General features: G+C 45.1%; 1 protein-coding gene across 8 annotated transcripts in view; it reads left to right on the top strand.

Moving 5' to 3' along the window:
* Positions 1–464: 464 nt before the first annotated feature.
* Myb (MYB proto-oncogene, transcription factor) overlaps positions 465–14,837 on the top strand; it is a 35,273-nt gene continuing 20,900 nt past the window's right edge. For 3 of the 8 annotated variants that reach the window (XM_038339759.1, XM_038339755.1, XM_038339752.1), the window contains exons 1-9: positions 465–487; positions 4,669–4,786; positions 6,381–6,452; positions 7,980–8,072; positions 8,315–8,535; positions 10,524–10,758; positions 11,839–11,919; positions 12,299–12,403; positions 14,208–14,462. In XM_038339759.1, the coding sequence (XP_038195687.1) occupies positions 465–487; positions 4,669–4,786; positions 6,381–6,452; positions 7,980–8,072; positions 8,315–8,535; positions 10,524–10,758; positions 11,839–11,919; positions 12,299–12,403; positions 14,208–14,462 (1,203 nt within the window). The remainder of the gene's footprint in view (positions 488–4,668; positions 4,787–6,380; positions 6,453–7,979; positions 8,073–8,314; positions 8,536–10,523; positions 10,759–11,838; positions 11,920–12,298; positions 12,404–14,207; positions 14,463–14,837) is intronic. The other 5 variants (XM_038339756.1, XM_038339753.1, XM_038339754.1 and 2 more) reach the window with 4 other exon arrangements.

The following is a 14,837-nucleotide window of genomic DNA, read 5'->3' as shown; positions in this document are numbered from 1 at the left end:
CCGCGGCGGGCCCGGGTCACCCCTCTCCAGGTCGGGCTCCCCGCCCGCCCGCCGTCCCAGCCTCGCTACGCGCCAGGAGCTGCACCGCGGCGCGAGAGGCGACTGGGAGCGGCGGCCAGGCGGGCTGCAGCTCTGGCGACCGCGGAGGCGGCGGGCAGGGCGCGTGCGCACTGCAGGGGCGCCAGATTTGGCGGGAGGGGGAGTGTCCAAAGCTCTTTGTTTGATGGCATCTGTTTACAGAGTTACACTTTAATATCAACCTGTTTCCTCCTCCTCCTTCTCCTCCTCCTCCTCCTCCTCCTCCGTGACCTCCTTCTCCTCCCCTTTCTCCTGAGAAACTTCGCCCCGGCCGTGCGGAGCGCCGCTACGCAGCCGGGGAAGGAAGCAGGCAAGGCGGAGGGCAGCGGGAGGCGGCAACCGGTGCGGTCCCCGGGGCTCTTCGGGGAGCCCCGGCCCGCCTCGCCATGGCCCGAAGACCCCGGCACAGGTAACGGGGAGCCTGGGCGGGCGGCCTTGGGCAAGGGCGCGCGGAGATCCAGGCACCTGGGAGCAGGTGGGAATTCCATCCCAGATCGTTTGCGGGGCTGTCAGTCGGTACCTTGGTGGCAGAAGCCACTCTGGAAGTGGATGAATGGAAAACTCTGTGAGGAGTGCACCGGTTCAGTGGGAAGCCCCTCCAGAGTCTCATTTTTCCCCCTGCAAGTTGCATGGGGATAGGTTTCTCTTTCGGGGAGGGAAGAAAACCCGGCACATTTTCAGCCAAGGACAGAACGGTTCCATCAGACCTGGGGAGCCCACCAGGTGTTTGGCTTGATGCCCCGAGTGTCGGCGAGGGAGTAGCAGCCTAATTGCTGAATGCATTGAGATGTTTTTGCACTTGGATTTGAAGAGCATATGGCAAATATAGGAAAAGGCCGGATTGTTTAGTGGCTGCAGGTAGTTCATTTACATTTCATTCATTCATTATGGAGGCAAGAAACGTGTCAGCTGACAGGCTGCTGCAAAGATTTTAGGCGGATAAAATGGGTTTGCAGATTGTTTCAAACCCTGTTTTTGAAGATGCGAGTACTTGTTCTGGGAGAGGCTTTTATTTCTACTGCAAGCATTGCACGCGCCCGCGTCGCACATGTCACCGCACTCGTCGGGGTGGTGGGTGCAATCCTTTTCCATTTCGGCCCCACGTTTGGGAAAAGAGATCAGAAACAGAAGGGAGCGCTCGTCGGAACTGTCAGTTGCTGGTAGTTTGGGTCCTGCCGACCTCGGGATTTCCCGAGGACACACGGGGCTCCCAGCGAGCAACGGATGCGGTGGGGGGGGGGGTTGACTCGGTGGCGGTCGTCACTGGGAGCAAAGTGCTGGAGGTCAGCGGCACCCAAGGCAACTGCAGCGTCCCCGGGGCTACGTCGCCGCGGCTCTTCGGCCGGAGAGAGGTCCAGGCACCCCGTGCACACGTGGACGCAGCTGAGGTCGCCGCTGTTCCCGGCACTCCGCTCCAGCTGCCTCAGGTATACCGCCTTTGGCAAGGCCACCAGACGGCCCTAGTCTCACACACACACACACACACACGCACACGCACACGCACACGCACACACACGTCTATCCTCCCGCCTTTCCACCGGTGGTTTTTTGCTAAACTTAATCTGGTTTTTTGGAACGAACAGGTACTGGCCCTGCAGGGCGCGGGCTCTGGGAAGTTGCAAAGAGCGTGGGCGTGGGGCCCTGCAGCGCACCCTCGGGCTGGGCCTGGCGGGGAGCGGCAAACCTCTGGGCGTCGGAACAAGAGGGGGGTGAATTGGGGAGACCTTGGATCTTGGCTCCCAGTGTCTGGCCCCATGCCTGCTGCGCCGGTCCAAGTGCCACCCCTTAAGTCGTTTTTGCCTTTCGCTTTTGGAACCTAAACCGACAGCACCCGGGTCACCTGTTGAAAGCTGAAACTTGCGCCGAGAGGAGGGAGCTGGGAAAGGGTGCTCGCAGGAGGCGCGGCCCAAGTTCGGAGCCTAAAGGTTTTGTCTGCACGGGGCGTGGCCGCGCAGGTTCCCTGTGGCTCCCAGGTAGCCCGGAGTGGAGGGGTGGAGGTGTCGAGGAGGGGCGGGAGCCTTGAACTTGACTCAGGGGGAAGAGAAACCCGGCTGCGGGCTCAGAGCCGTTTCTTGCAGGGCGAGCGTCAACTCGGCAGGCATTATTAACCAGGTCAGCGAAATGAGTCTGAACCCCTTTTCTAGAATCATGTAGCGGCCACAGACACTTCCTCCCGTTCCCCTCCCTTTTCCCAACCCCCAGCAACTCTTTTTCGTTTCTTTGCACGGTTTGTTTCCTTGATAGAATGTAATATTCATAGTTGTACTCTTGTAACCACACAGGCTCTCGCAGGTGGAGGAGCCGAGAGCATCTAGCCTGAAATCAGCCTTTGAAAGTCCTTTGACTGTTGGGTCTGAGATCTTGTCAGAGCAGATAAAGGAAAAGTTATTTCTGGTCCTTTGTCGAAATTAATCATGCTACCGAGGCAACCAGGTCATTTTAGGGCAAAGAAGTCGCATGCAAAGCTCGAAGGCGAGCCCCTTGCCAAGGCTGGACTCGCCCTACTGCCTCGAATAGCCCTTCAGGAGCTGCAAGAGTCAGATGCCACGTTTCACCCCCAAGACTTTGGCTTTGCACATCGGTTCAGGGCTTGCTTTGTAAGAGGCACGGAAGGCAGTGGAGACATGCGCTCTGGAAAGTACTTTATAAAATAGAATCCACGCCCTAATGTATAAGACAGGATTCACGAGAGGGAGAGAGATTTGTTCAAATCAAACAACCTAGGTTCAGACAGGACTGGAACTGGTAGAGCTTTGCTTCCAGAATCCCTGGTCCTGTGAGCCCAGTTCTCCCTCACCTGACTCTCGACTGCCCCCTGTGGGCGACTGAATCTGTTGCTTGATTTTAGTTAAAACTTTGAGCAGAGGAAAACCCAATTATTTGCTTGGAAAATGTCCCCAGTTCTGAGAGTTGCATCTCCAGATCTCGCCAATCCTAAAAGGCGAATCTAATGAGAGTTAAGTATGTGGCTCCACTTGCAGATCCCGTTGGCGTTCTTGGTATCCCTTTGGAAGGCGTTCCCAGCAGTTCCTTAGCAAAAGGGAATTGTCACCCGAAGATGATGACTTTACAGTTTGGGGCTTATAATTTTCGTTCTTTCGTTTTGGCTCTATAGCACTGTGTTGTATATGAAGCAGAAGTTTGTAATTATTATTGCTCAGAAATTATTTACTGTCTCTTGTTTATTGTAGGAAACAAAGCTGTTCTTGGTTCAAAAGGTTGATACTAAGTGGAAAAAAATGATTGCACATCAAGAATACAGTTTAGTGGGATTTTTTTTGGGGAGGTGATGTTATTTTAAGATCACATTCTGCCACCATGCAACCTGAACCATCAGCTTGTTGCCCAAAATAAAAGGTTTAAATGATGAGAATCATTATTCAGGGGTTTGGTAGCACTTCTGTTTAACTGGTAGAGGGGCTGGAAATACACATGTAGTGAGTTAGTTCGGGAAGACAAAACCTATTATGAATGTCAGTTTGCTTTTTAAAAGTAATTTTCATATATTGTTTTATATCATTTTATTGGTCTGACTTTAATGGTTTTTTTTTTCCTTTTTGGTTTTACAATGGTGAATTTCAGTGAAGTTGTTAAGTGTGTCATTTTTCATATCTTAAGTTTTATGGAGAATGATAAATACAATTAGACTGCTAATTATTCTGTGTATGATTGATAAGTTTGGAGTTACTTTGGCAGTCATCAGAATCCACAGTGTTACTCAACTCAGTAAAAGAAAAGGCTGTTTTGAAAACAGTATTTTTTTTAACCTGTAGATCTCGTCTGGGGGGAACCCCTTGGTTTTTAATTAGTTACATTGTAAGATATTTTAGACACCATTCAGTCAGAGACAGAGAAAACAAGAGTAAGTAGGATTCTGACTAGTCAGTACCCTAGTAATGTGCTTAGTTACTCTGGGAACAGTTTTGTAAACACAGCCACGAGTTGGGTCGACCAGACCTTGAGTTTTGAATGATTTATGTTAATCAGAAAACAGACTGATGGCTATATCCTTTCCCAGGTTTTGAAACAAGTCCTGCTTAATTTTTTTTCTAGTATTATGTATGGACTTTAAGGGCTGATCACAGTTATGCTTTTGAATGTATTCTGTCTTGATTTTTTTAAAATCTTATTTTAAGGGAATACCAGCTCTATTAGGACAGAATTGATTGGTTAGTTGTGTCCAGAAACTATTTAAATGATTTGACATATGCCAAAGAGTTTGAGTATGCACTTGTAGAAAGGACATGGGCTCTTGTTCCTTTTATTGTCCTTAGCACTGAGCTTCATGCTTAGGCGTCCATTGGTTGGGCGGCTGCCAGATGTGTAACTTGTCGCTGGTCTAACAGTAAGAGCAGGTTCAAACATGCAGAGCAATTGAAAGGGCCAGGGCTTCTGGTGTCTCTGTGGATACCAGCAACAGCAGAACCAGTTTACAAACACTACAGCAACAGAATGCCAACAACAAGCTCATTGCGCAAGTGTGCCAGGTTTTGTCGTGGTGGACCTGGGAAAGCTTTTGTGTGTGTTTCATAATCCAGTCGTCTAGATCCTGTGCTTCCAGCCCATGTCTGTCCCTTCTTATTTCTGCAGCATATACAGTAGCGATGAGGACGATGAAGACATTGAGATGTGTGACCATGACTATGACGGGCTGCTTCCCAAATCTGGAAAGCGTCACTTGGGGAAAACTAGGTGGACCAGGGAAGAGGTAACTGGTCATTTTTATTAAGACGTACAAAAAGAAATGAAGAGTGTGTAGTTGGTGAAAACTGAAATTGTAGCTAAGTTACATGTGCTCGTCTGAAGACTCTTGGTGTGTTTACCCTGCCATGCTGGACAGAAGGTTTCCCCCGACCCTCAACCCTGCCAATATGTTCCTTCTGCTATCTGTTTCCAAACCATTTGTTGTTCTATGAGTGTTCCCAGCTTTCCCTTTTATGCTTTGCCTGTCGATTTCTCATTCTGGAGCCCCACCACTTTTTATGCGTTTTCATTATATCTTAACAAATCGTATGTCCTGTGAGACTATTACTGGCTGCTATCTTTAAGGCTGGATGCACCCTCTATGTATTCATGCCACTGAGTGCCTTCTTGACTTCACTGGTGTTTCTACGTGTATGTCTTTCCCAACGTGCTGCAAATCGAGGGTTGGGATTAAAGTTTCTCTTTATTTTTATCAAAATCACTTGCTAAAATGTAGGCTAGTAACAAATGTTCTCTGGAAGAAAATTAATGTATTGCTTTTTTTTCTAAGCTGAAACAGTCATAAAATTCATCGTGCCATAATATATCATCTCATATTCTTTACATATGATGCTTCACAGACCTATGCGTGTGAAAGGTTATTCTAAAGACATCCAATAACGGGAGAAGATATGCCCACTTCTTTCTAGAACAAAATCATTAACGTATGAAGAAAGGTTTCTTCTTGACTGAACTATGGAATTCATTGTGTTCTAAACCTGGGAGCTCCTGAGAGCAGGTGGACAAGACTCCCAGGGGGGCACCTCGGAAATGCCAGTTCCACCTGTCACGAGGCTGCCCCCTCGGGATATCGGAAGTTCTGTTGTTAACCATGGTTTTCCATCCCTGTCTGTCCTGTTCATTCTGTGTGCATGGCATCTTTGCAGAACCCTGTGAAAGCTATGATTGTAAAGGCACGTGTGACCTGCTAGAGTGGTGGCCAGTGTATGGGCTGATAGAGCCGACTGCCTGAGAACATGTAGGGTCTTCATTCATAAACTCTGACCATATTGAAACAAAACCTTAGTGACCTTACTGAATTATATACACCTCTGAGTGAAACATGTAAAATATCTTCGGGTTCTGTACGAAAAAAATTGAGCTAGTGGGAGATCATCTCCCCCAAAGTCTCATCTCTTGCCCTGGTTGAACGGCAACTAAATTTAACACTGGAATCCCCTTTCCCCCATTCAGGAAAAGTGTCAACAGTTACCATTGACTAAACACCAGCACATGCCAGGCTTCACTGTTTTGCATAATGGTATTGTGTAATCTCCAGATAACCCTGTTGGTACTACCATTCCTATTTTATAGATGACAATAGGAATCTGTTTATATAACTATTTAACATCTGTGTCAAAGTAAAAGCTTTAGTGTGCCTGTAAATGAATCTCTGTTCAGACGAGCATAGGACATTAATATTGGCTTTATTGGGATGCTTTTGGAAGCTGTTTTTTTTTCCACATTGGATCATGAGGTTGGTTCCTTTGTCCATTATAACTTGAACAGAGCTATTCAGTAGACAACTGATATCCTAGCATTGCCTTTATATGCCCTAGGATGAAAAGTTGAAGAAGCTGGTGGAGCAGAACGGAACGGATGACTGGAAGGTGATTGCCAATTATCTGCCGGTAAGTTGGCTCTTGTTTCTTTTTGTGACAGAAAAACCTCCTCTGGATTTAAAGAAAATTTCTTGGAGAGTTTATTAAGATACTATGCATTTGTTCATGTAGACGTAAGGGGGACAGATCTAGCCACATTTTTTATGTCTGACTACACAACACATAATTGAGGTTTCTTTTTATACTATCCAGAGATTTTGATTTTATTTCCAAAAATTGCTTCTTGTTTTTTTTTTTTTAAATTTATCCTGATAATGTAAGTTAACATACTGATGGATTGTTACAAGATAGAATTTTAAACGTGGTATTTTCTCCAAATTAGTTTCTAAATTCCCCATTTTTGTCAAAGCCACATTTTTTTGGTATATGGATTTAAAATTCCGGAGTGCCTTCGGAATGACACCCTCTCATCCAAATGCTGAGTTGGGAACCTAGGATTCCTTTACAATCCTCCTCGTCCTTTAGTTCCTATGCTCTGGCCGCAGGGTGGCCGCCCTGTCTTCTCTATTACAATCGCTTCCTAACAGAGCTTCCTAAACTGGAGCTGTTCCTAACTAGCAGTGTGCTGGCCTAGAGTGTCTGGCTTCCTGGGTTTTTGATCTCCTGCACCACATAAACAAATAACAATTAAACAAAGCCCCACCGGTGGTGACGTAGATTCTCACAAAGTAAATGAACTGTCTTGACCTGACACCCAAAGGCTCTCCTATCTGGTCTCAACTTATGGTTCCACTGTTTTCTTCCCCCCACCACCCCCTCTGTTTCCTACTTCCTCCCCACAAGCACGTTTGGTTGTGTTCATTTCTGCTTTTTCTCCTCTGGGCTTTTCTTCCTGGTGATTTTACCCACTAGAATGTTCTTTTTTTGCTTTTCCTGTTAAAAGTTCTGAGCATCCTCCAAAGGCCACCTCAGGAGCTCCTGGGTGTCTCTGAAGGAAGCAGCATCTCATCTTTAGGGGGCCGTCTCTCCTTAACCCCAACAGCACTTTGCTTCGGTCTCTCCTTGGCGATAAATCAGTTTCAGCCTCTTGTGATAATTAATTCTGTGTTTATCTTTTCCTTCTTCTAAGATGGGAAGCTCTTAGAAAGTGACACCCTTCTACTGTTTTCATTCCTCCTAAACACAAGTGTTCATGGTCCCGAACTTAGCATCTCTCGGTTTGAATGGGAAGCCCTTTAGTTCTTTCTAATGGATTTTCATTGAAACCAGGCAAAATGGACTCTCTAGCCCATCTTAAGCCACGGAGTTACAGATCACAGGCTTGGGTTAAGGTTAAGTTGGCATATGTGTGTGCCATAAGACGATCCTTTTATTCATGTGACGCAGCTATTCCCTTCACTAGTCACAATCCTAGATGCAACTTGGATATACTTTTAAGTCTGTAAGCAGTGTGGGACAGACAGGTGGGCTTTCCATACATGCCTTTAAATGTTCTTGAACGTTTGCACTCTGTATTGTCCACATATAATTCGTGTTGAATGAAGTCTTCACGGGCTCATCACATTTTATCTTTGCAATGGTGCATGCTTTGTCTAGAACCGGACCGATGTGCAGTGCCAACACCGGTGGCAGAAGGTGTTAAACCCCGAACTCATCAAGGGTCCCTGGACCAAGGAGGAAGATCAGAGAGTAAGTTCTGTCTCCATGAGATGTGTGAACTGTAATTAAGATTATTTCTAAAACATGCGTCTCACCCCAAGGAAACAATTTGCTGTACAAACAGAAAGTTAAAGGGCTCACTCCCATCTATGTGTTCAGTGGATGGAAGCGGGTTTATTTTAAGTTCTCTAAAGATCTCGTAACATTGAGACTTGACGGCACTGATTCATTCTGTAACATTAAAACACAGATATTTTTGTGTTTCTCTGAAGGTGATAGAGCTCGTCCAGAAATACGGCCCGAAACGTTGGTCTGTTATTGCCAAACACTTAAAAGGGAGGATCGGAAAACAATGTAGGGAGAGGTGGCATAACCACCTGAATCCAGAAGTTAAGAAAACCTCCTGGACAGAAGAGGAAGACAGAATTATTTACCAGGCACACAAGAGACTGGGGAACAGATGGGCAGAAATTGCAAAGCTGCTGCCTGGACGGTAATAATTTGTCAATACATTGATGGGGAAGAGCAGGAGGACGGTCACTGGACATTCTAAGTGTGTGAATGTATTGCAGTCTATCAATGGGAAGCATGTTGTTAGATAGACCAGAATCATTGAGTCTTAGAAGTGGAAAAGAGATCTTGGAATTTATTCCGTGGAGCACAGTTATTGTCACCTCAGCAGTGACATACATAAAAGGCCTTGGGCCCAAGCCTTTTCCTCTCAACCTTCACTTCTTCATTTGCAAAATTACTAATAATCTATTTCATGACCTAATGTTAGGATCAAGGAAAATGAATGTCAAAGCATTTTGTAAGCTGAGGAACTCTAGCCACCTAGAAGGAAACCAAAGACACATAGATTGGTTTGGTCCCAGCCAGTTGAGTGACTGGCAATCATTTTGGTCATTCCTCTGCTGTAGTAATATCCATTTCTTAACACCTCATTGTACTGTTTGCTTACTGTTTTTTCCAGTGACTAAAAAAAAAGGCTGTATATGTAGAATTATCATGCCTCTTCCTAATTTCTAACCAATTTCAGTGTAATGTCTTCTTTTTACTGGATGAGGCAGGAAAAGGGCCCCTTTATGAAGGATAATTGTGAAAGTTCACCTTTGACCCATTGTCGGTCTATATTTAAATATTAGGTATATAATTGATTTTATCTATTTTTGAGAAACACTTTCGCTATAAATTTTAAAATAAAAGAATAATAAAAATATTTTTGTTCTTGAGCTTCTTAACCCCGAAGGGGAGAAAGGGTCATTTGTATTTTCCAGTGTTGCTCCAAAGCATCTCCTCCCTTGTGGCTTGAGAGCTTCAAGAAGTCATGGATCTGATCAAAGGAGGTCCTTCCTCCAATGTGGCCTCAGGATATGCTGTTGACTTTTCTAAAAATTTAAGGGGCACCTGAACTTCCTCTTTTTAACACACATTTCCCCACCCCCATGGAAATAGCAAAAGGGAGTCTTTAATGGTTCTTTTTTTCTTTTCTTTTTTTTTTTTTTTGAGCTGAGAAATTTTTCCTGAGGGTGGAAAGAATTTATAGTAAATACTTTGTAGTTTGAAACATACTAAGCAGTCAAGTGTGGTAGGCAGCACTTGCTTGTAATCCCAGCAGCTCAGGAGGTAGAGGCCCAAAGATCAGGAATTCAAGGCCAGCCCAGACTACTACTCTGTCTCAGGAACACCCCCACCCCTCCCAAAAGACAGAAAATGTGCTGGGGCTAGCCTCTTTCATGTGGGATCCTGTTGAGGCTGGTGGAGAAAGTCCTTATCGTATTATCCAGTCTCTTCTTTGTCTAGTTATAAGAATAATGGGAGGGACTGGGCGGTGGTGGTGCACGCCTTTAATCCCAGCACTCAGGAGGCAGAGGCAGGCTGATCTCTGTGAGTTCAAGGCCAGCCTGGTTTACAGAACGAATTCCAGGACAAGCTCCAAAGCTATAGAGAAAACTCCTGTCTTGAAAAACAGACAAACAGAGGTTTTTAAAGGTAATAGAGATGTTTTCACTCAAACCTTGTACATAGAGTTATGAGAGGTACAGAAGGGCCACTGAGGTTTTGCCGATGCTGTCCCCAAGCTTGGCTAAGTCCCTGCTGTCGTGTCTTGACCCTGCTAAGGCACACTATAAGGGTTTATAACAGCTGGGACTTTAAGTTGTATAAAAGTCCAGTGGCACATGAATGGGCAGAACCTAGAGAAGGATTATTATAGTGAACATGGCCTTTATAAAGGAATCAAAATGCTAAAAAGAAAACAGAATTTGCAGAAAACTCAATACATCTGAGATTGCAGCAGTAAGAGAAATCTATGGATTGTCAACTAGGCAGCAGGGAAAAGATCAAGACAATTAAAAAGAGAAAATAGCAGTTATTGGAGCCATAGAGAAGATTTTTGTTTTTCGAAACAGTTTTCTGTCAATTAACTGTGATCTGAAATAGCATTGTTGTCAAGTTTGTCTGGCGTGCCTTTCCGCACAGGACTGACAATGCCATCAAGAATCACTGGAATTCCACCATGCGGCGCAAGGTGGAACAGGAAGGCTACCTGCAGGAGCCTTCAAAAGCCAGCCAGCCCCCGGTGGCCACTGGCTTCCAGAAGAACAATCACCTGATGGGTTTTGCTCAGGCCCCACCTTCATCGCAGCTCTCCCCAACTGGCCAGCCTTCAGTTAACAGCGATTATCCCTACTACCACATCTCTGAGGCACAGAATGTAAGTCCTTCCTGAGAACCTAGTGGGCGGAGAGAGATGGTTTGCATGAACCTGGTCACAGGTGGCCCTCAGCTAGACCCTAGCTGAGGGTACACTTGAGTCTGGAGACAAGAACCGAAATAGTTTGTCCTCTGCATAGACGTAGCGCTAAATCGAGTCGACGTTGTCTGGTTCTCACTCTCTGCTCCAGGTCTGATTTAAAGTTAGCTTTTGAATGTAAATGTCCTTAAAATGTTGCTAAGTCTTAACACTGGGTGAATGCAGATAGATTTATAGTCCAATATTCTGCTTTTTTCCAAAATGAAAAATTAGAAGGCTAAAGAGGAAACTATCAAGAAATGCTTATCATAGAACCAACGATAAAATGACAGAATGCCTGCAGGGTGGTGGTGGCGCACACCTTTAATCCCAGAACTGGGGAGGCAGAGGCTACAGGATCTCTGTGAGTTCAAGGCCATCCTGATCTACTGATCTACGGAGTGAGTTTCCCGGACAGCCAGGCCTACACAGAGCAGAGAAACCCTGCCAAAAAAAAAAAAAAAAAAAAAAAAAAAACAAAGCTTACCCAAGAATTACAAAGATCATATGCAAATGTTATGTAAAACATATTCATGAATAGTTTTTACTTGGCTGTATCAGTTTCTTAGATTTGACTACAGAATTTCCAGAAAGGTCTCTGGTGAATGAATTATCATAAAAGCTTCTGTGCTTTTTATTAAAGCTAAACATTACTCTAAGAAAAATATCCCTGGTGACCAACACCTAGTGGTAGCGACATCTCCCAAAACTTCTTTCAGGTCTGCATGAATCCTTTTCTCTGTTGTTCCTTTTTCTGATTAAGGAATGCCTTCTGTTGGGGTAGAAAGACCCTTGGGCTTCTTTCTCTGCATTTCTTGGACTATTTAGCCACTTTTAAATGCCTGGCTAAATTTCAAGTTAGAGAAGTTTTGTTTTGGTTGTTGATCATTCTGTGAATTTTACCAGCAAAGTACTTTTTCCCTTCGGTCCCAGAAGGAATGCGTCCCGGTGATGCAGTCATAAGTCTGAATGACTTAGCCTATGTTGTGCTTCTTGGTCTAGGTGTCCAGTCACGTTCCATATCCTGTAGCATTGCATGTAAATATCGTCAATGTCCCTCAACCAGCTGCTGCAGCCATACAGGTGAGATGGTCTCAGGGGCAAACCCATTAGCTGAACAAGGCACTGCTTTTAAAGGCACTTTATTTCTGCCACATAAGCACACATGTTACAATCTATAATAGAAAGAAAAACTAGCAGTTTTGACGACCTACTTTGGGACTGGTGGCTTCTGGAAGTCTCTGATGCATCTGTGAGCATGCGCACTGGCCTCTGCTTGCCCCTCGTTGCCCTATGTCCCATGTTACTTTGCACGAGCAGTGGTGAACTTCGTGGGGGTGGATCCACACGGAAGCTCGAGCAATGGTGAACTTTGTGGGGGTGGTTCCACACGGAAGCTCTCGGGGCTGCGTTCGGTGCCTCCCTCAGACCTTGTCTTTGCCTGCATCCCTTGTCACTCCAGAGACACTATAACGATGAAGACCCCGAGAAAGAAAAGCGGATAAAGGAATTAGAGCTGCTGCTGATGTCAACCGAGAATGAGCTGAAAGGACAGCAAGCGTTACCGGTAAGAGCATCACCGTGTGCCTGGCAACCTTGTCTCCGCATTCTTCTCTCTCGGCTTTCTCCCTTCTAAACATTGTATCAACCAAGATCTGTGTATCTGCGAACAATGCTAACCAGAAGTAGCCTAGCTGTTTGTTTTATAACAGGACCACAGTAACCACGTGGGACTTTCAGCATCCACTGTTTCCTACAAAAGGACGTCCATCAATTTAAAGACTAGGAAAGATAGGATGATTGAAACATCTGCCTTTTAGCAAAGCTTTATAGACACGTAGTGCCCATTTGTTTGAGTCTTTTCCTTTTACTGTTATTTTCTTAGCCTGTATTTACACATTTTATAATCTCAAATTCAGTTTGATGCTTATTTTGTCTATGCATGCCTAAAAAGGGGTACATAAGTCACTTCTTTAAATGTTTGCTGCTAACTTTGGTTTGCATGTATGAAAGCTGTGTGGTCCATTTCTATTAGTAGCGATAGTGCACATTTCTGTATACACACACATGTTCCCATAGGTGTGTACACATGTGCATGCGGGTGTATATTCACACATATGTCCAGGCCAGAGGTTGATATCAAATGTCTTCCTTGATAGATCCCTAGATTAAAAGTTTTATTTATAATTGTGTCTGTGTGTGCACACATGCTCACGTGCACTTTTGGGGGTAAGAGGACAGCTTTCCAGAATCAATTCTTTTCTTCTATTGTGGGCTCTGGGGATCAAACTCTTTTTTATCTGCCTAGCCATCTCGCTGTTCATCCGCCTTATATTTTGAGGCAGGGTTTCATGAGACCTAAAGCTTGCCCATTTGCCTGGGCTTACTGGCCGAGGAGCTCGTGGTTCTGCTTGTCCCTACCCCTCCAGCCCTTGGGTTACAGACTCGAACTGCTGTGGATGCTTGGGGATCAAACTCAGGTGCTTGCACGGCAGTCACCTTTCAGAATGAGACATCTCCCCAGTACCCCTACCCCTTCCTTCTTTTGTACTGATGATCGAACCTATGGGCCTCACATCTAGATAGCACTCTGACCCTGAACTACAGCCCGAGCCTTCCCGCAGGGCGTTTCTGAATCCTTGATTGGGCAGCAAACTGGAAAAGCAGATTGTACTTTGGAACAAATGTAGCTTACCCAAGAAGTGAGTATGAGAGAAGTGGTACCCGGTAGGGATTCTTCAGGTGGAATGTCTTTTTTTGTTGTTTTTGTTAAATCATAAAATAACATGCACACGGTAGTTCAACCACTTTTGAACTTCTGTCAGCATTTTGCAATTTCTCCCCTTGCACGGTCACAAGGGAACTTCTGTTAACTTGATCCACTTCCTAACCGCGTACACTCTGCAGCCCCACCTTGCATCAGGGCAACCTGTAACCTTAAAAAAAAAGTAGAAGCAACAGGATATGTGCAGATAAAAGTAGCCGCTCCAACCATAGAATCCTTTCAATGGCTTAGAATGCAAATGGGACCATTGGCCAGTCACAGCAAACACGGGCAGTGTTTGCAAATTAAACTCAAATGGCTTTCTAAAACACTCTAAGACTTTTGTGTTCTCTAGCAGTCCCGAGGTTTTGCATTTGACTAAAATCATAGTCAGTGAAGCAATCCCTTAGATATAAATTAGAGAGCTATTGCAAAGCCGTCAAAAAGGAAACATCTTGACAACTGTCTGGCAGGCCCGAGTTTGAATGAGGCAACCACTTTTTATCTTGCCCCCAACAGCGCTTGATGCCTTGTGCAACATTATTGCTAAGTTTCTTCTTCCCTTCTTCCCCCATCCTTATTTCTACACACCCCCTTCCTCCCTCAGACACAGACCCACACTTGCAGCTATCCTGGGTGGCACAGTACCTCCATTGTGGACCAGAGCAGACCTCATGGAGACAGTGCACCTGTTTCCTGTTTGGGAGAACACCGCTCCACTCCTTCCCTGCCTGCAGATCCTGGCTCTCTACCTGAGGAAAGCGCCTCGCCAGCCAGGTGCATGATCGTCCACCAGGGCACCATTCTGGATAATGTTAAGAACCTCTTAGAATTTGCAGAAACACTCCAATTTATAGATTCTGTAAGTAGAAGTGCTAAGGCACGTCATTTCTGGAAGAGGAATTGAGTACTGATAATGAATCATTACCATTTTCTATAGCAGATATGTTTCGGCCTACATCCTTGCAAAGGGAAGGGACTTCAGGTCTGGCGAGTCCATTTCTTTCAGCGGTCTGATTTCATGTGCTTCCCACACCAAAGATGACTTTCCATATTTTGCCTTCCGCATGTGAATTTTCTTAAAGAATAATTTGACTTACCAGGAAGGGCTCAGGATAAGAACTGTGTCTGAGCTGTTTTAAAACAGAATTTCTTGTATTTTGCTTACTTCTGGTGATACTCTAGAAATTTTTCCTTGCTGTTTTTGTTTTTTTTCTTTGTTTTTTGTTTTTATTTT

The sequence above is a fragment of the Arvicola amphibius genome, chromosome 8 (assembly GCF_903992535.2).
Source record: "Arvicola amphibius chromosome 8, mArvAmp1.2, whole genome shotgun sequence".
NCBI classification, from domain to species: Eukaryota; Metazoa; Chordata; class Mammalia; order Rodentia; family Cricetidae; genus Arvicola; species Arvicola amphibius.
Note: the sequence above shows the minus strand (reverse complement) of the source record. Positions and strands in the feature narration are given on the sequence as shown.